Consider the following 3,994-nt stretch of genomic DNA (forward strand, 5'->3'; position numbering starts at 1 on the left):
CACACACACACACACACACACACACACACACACACACACACACACACCCATTCATAAAAATAGCCAAGTCCCCTAAACCCCATTCCTATAGACCAGCCCAATTTATTTCCTTCTTCTCCCGCCCCTTTGCCTTTCCTTCTTTCGCTATAGTGGAGGTGATAAGACCTCCCAAGAGTGGAAGTCTGACCCGTGTCCTTGGCCCTCTAAGGAACCACAGAAAGCTGGGCTCAAGTGATTGCATCTTTTACAAACTCTTGTTTTTCACCAGTATTGGAATTTCTGGGTGACAGTTTCATGACGATGGGAGATGTGAAAGTGCTAGCATGGTGACAGCGGTGGGGGGTGGAGGGAGGTTTACCCTTGCCTGCCCAGTGTGCCCACCTCTCCCACCACCCTCCCCACCCTAGGCTCCTTGGGCCACCGTGACGCTGCTGCTTCTGTTGCTGGTGCTCCCAGCGTTGCTACCTGCCCGGGCAGCCGCCCAGCCGATGCCCAACTGCTGCCGACAGAAAACTTGTTCCTGTCGTCTCTACGACCTGCTACACGGAGCCGGCAACCACGCGGCCGGCATTCTCACCCTGGGGAAACGGAGGGCGGGCCTATCTGGGCTACAGGGACGACTACAGAGGCTCTTGCAAGCCAGCGGCAACCACGCCGCAGGCATCCTCACAGTGGGGCGCCGTGCAAGCGCAGGCGGAGAGCCCCTCCCCACTCCCTCCGGAGCCCCGGGCTACAACAGTTGCTCCCGGGTCCCTGGCACCTTGTCCTGCGTTGGGCATCTGTGTACCGATAGCCCCGCAGCACAGGACCCTGTCCAGAGCTGGCGGGGGTCATGAGCCGCAGAGGCGACCGTCTACCAATAGCCGCTCCCCCAGCAATTGGGCTTTCAAAGCCCTGGGGCATCACCAGATTCCCAAGACTGGCTGCTCAGTGACTCAGTTGTTTGGGCAGTGGCAGGGGCGGAGTTAGGGGGGTGGGAGCTCTTCTTATTTTCCATGTATTCGGGATGGCCCCAAAGGTGGAGATATGAGAGACAGGTGGGTTTCTCCCCGCCTCCTCTCAGCCCCAGGTCTGTGCTCCACCTCCGAGAATGGGGGGAATAAAGATGACTCACGCTGAATGTGTCCTTTCTCTGTTACTGCGGTCACCCCTTTCCTCTCCCTAGTAGCAGACCTTTGCGGGGGAGGGGGGGCAAGGGTCTGAGACAAGGTATGTAAATCATACCCTTCCGTGTGCCACAGTCACCCCAGACTTGGAGATTTCTCTGCAGCATAAACGACTTAGCACAAAAATAAATCGGGAGGGTAGGATTTCCTGGCGCTGAAGAGATCGAAGGGGCAGCCAGATTGAGTAGACAGGATATCCCGGCTCTGGATTCAAATTACCACCTGTGTGATTTCCACTTAATCTCCATAAGTCCCACTTTCTTCATCCGTTAAATGAACTGAACTCCAAAGGCCCTTCCAGTTGTAGATCTATGCTCTTATGTACATTTTCAAAAAGTAGTATTTTTAAAAGTCCCTTTTTTTTCTTTTTGGTGAGGCAATAAGGGTTAAGTGACTTGCCCAGGCTCACACAGCTAGTACATGTCAAGTGTCTGAGACCAGATTTGAACTCAGGTTCTCGACTCTGAGGCCCTAGCACTATCCACTGTGCCACCTAGCTGTCCCCAATACGTTTCTTTTATTCTCGAAGTTCTTCCTATTCCAGACCCAGTCACCCTTAGCGCACCTCAGTAACCTCTAATCTAGGCTCTACTCCACACCTTATCCTCACTACCTACCATTTTAGAATCTTCAGCTCATGAGTATTGGGGTGGGGGGGAGGCGTCGAAGACAAGAGCCAGAGGAACCAGATTAAAGGGATTTAATCTCACTTTCCTTTGTCCACATCCTCCTCCAGCCCCAGTCAGAGTCTAAAGAACCCAACAAAAACATTCCTTATTCAAAAAAACAAAAACCAACAGAGGGTATAGGAAATGGAAATGGCTCCTGTTAAGCCTTGTCCCATCTCCCCACTGCCATCTGACTGCCTTGTTCCCCTGCAGCAAGAGACAGAGGGGAAGAATAAAGCTTAGAACTGCCTTTATTCCTGTCTCAGTTCCCTCCTTCACTGTCAGGAAGTTCTTTCTGCTATCCCTCCTGCATAACCTTTCTGTTGTAGTTTCAGTCCCCTTGCCTCTCTGGTTCTGCCCTAAAGTACCCTTTAAAGATTTATAATCCAGCCAACTAACTGCCACAGGGTCTCAGTCTTCTCTAGATTTCTATCTCCTCTAGTTTCTCTTTCCATTCCGGGGAAGTGTGTGTGTGTGTGTGGGAGAGGGGCAGATGTCAAAGTAAGAAGATGTTAAGATAATTATTTTAAGATACACAAGCTGAACCTCCCTCTCTTCTTTGCTGAGGGGAAGGACCAAGGGGGTGGAACATGGCATAATATACCGTAGGACTTGACTGATGTGTTAGTTTTCCTTACTGTTAGTAGGGAGATTGCATTTCTTTCTTTTCTTTTAAAAAGTTCTTTGTTACAGGGTAGACTCTGGGTTGGGAGTATATAGGGAAATAAAGGTGATGTAAAAACGAAAGATATTAATAAAAACTAAAAAAAATACAAGCTGAGAGTTGGGCAGTCTTCCTCCTTCAGTGGTTGTAGCCACTTCTACTCAGGATTGGGTGTGGGTCATTGCCATAGAGAGGCAATGGGGTGTAGTGGTAAGAATGTTAAGTTTGGAATTAGACCCATCCTTAGTACCTATGTGACCACGGGCAAGTCACTTAGTCTATATCTACCCACCTGGAAAGTCAGGTTAACACCCTTACCTCACAGTGTTGCTGGAAGGATCCAAATGAAATCATACACTTTACAAAATTAAAATGAGATGATCAAAAGGATTTATAGTCTTCTTCGGAACTTCTAGTGTGGAAACTCCATAAGTCAAAGCAGATTGAAACCCATTTCTGACTTAGTAGAAGTGTTCTAGGGAATTGTCTGTGTTAAATGTTTGACCCAAGGTCACATAGCTAAGGTACTATATGAAGCGATATCTGAAACCAAGTGTTCCTGATCCCAGACCCAGCACATCATCCATTATGCCTCCTTGCCTCTGGAGCATATTACTGTCAGCTATTATAAGTTTATCGATTTAGAGCGCAAAGAAAGTTAAGAGGTCATCCAGTCCAATGACTCATTTCACCAATGAGGAAAAAGTAGAGAAAAGTGAAGTAATTTGCGCAAGGTCACACAGGTAGAATGCCCAGCTGCTTCTATTCTCCACACCCCGCTGCTTCTTGAACTCATTAAGAGTTAATTTGGGGGGAATGAATAAAGAAAGGGCCCAATAGGGGGCTCCTGGGTTCCAACGCGCAGCGCAGAACTCAAGTATCTGGTCCCGCGTGGGCGAAGCGAGGGGGAAGCCCAAGGGCGGAGCCAGGAGTGGGAGGCCCAGAAGCATGCATGGAGGCGGGTTCACAGAGCAGAAGCGGGGTCACACCTGGAGCCAAGAGCTCTCTAGAAGGAAGAGGGCAGGTTAGGAGGCGGGGCTACATGGAAGGAGGGACGTTCTCTTAGCGCTAGCCTCTCCCCAACTCTCCAGGACTCCCCTGTGGGCGTGTCGTCATCCAGCTCCCTCTGAGACACGCGTGGGCGAACCCTACCTCTGCTAAGTGGGCTGCTGGGAGGGGAGGGGGGCTGTCTTTGGCAGCCCCTCCCCCTGTGGGGGCCACGTGGCGGGCGCTTGCCAGGCCGCTGGGGGGAAAGAACGCAGCCCCAAAGGGACTGGGGGGCGGGGTGGCCCGAGCTGCAGCGCGGAGAAGAGCTGAGCCCCGAGCCCAGCACAGCAGCAGCGGCGTCGTAGGAGGAGAGGAGGAGAGGAGAAAGGGAGGGAGGCAGGCGCATGGGGCGCCCCGGCCCGGCCGGCAGCGCGCCCCACCCTGCCCGGCCGTGCTAATCCTCCCCCTGTAACCTCCTCCTCGAACTTGGATCTCTCTAAGCCAGGGCC

General features: G+C 51.8%; 1 protein-coding gene across 1 annotated transcript; it reads left to right on the forward strand.

The window, feature by feature from the left end:
* Positions 1-407: 407 nt before the first annotated feature.
* On the forward strand, positions 408-1,109 carry LOC114036525 (orexin-like; the record flags this gene model as incomplete). The annotated part of the gene is made up of 1 exon (XM_027853019.1): positions 408-1,109. A coding segment is annotated over one exon (429 nt), but the record flags the coding sequence as incomplete, so codon positions are not given.
* Positions 1,110-3,994: the final 2,885 nt, after the last annotated feature.

Source organism: Vombatus ursinus, unplaced genomic scaffold (genome assembly GCF_900497805.2).
Source record: "Vombatus ursinus unplaced genomic scaffold, bare-nosed wombat genome assembly UNPS02009877.1, whole genome shotgun sequence".
NCBI classification, from domain to species: domain Eukaryota; kingdom Metazoa; phylum Chordata; class Mammalia; order Diprotodontia; family Vombatidae; genus Vombatus; species Vombatus ursinus.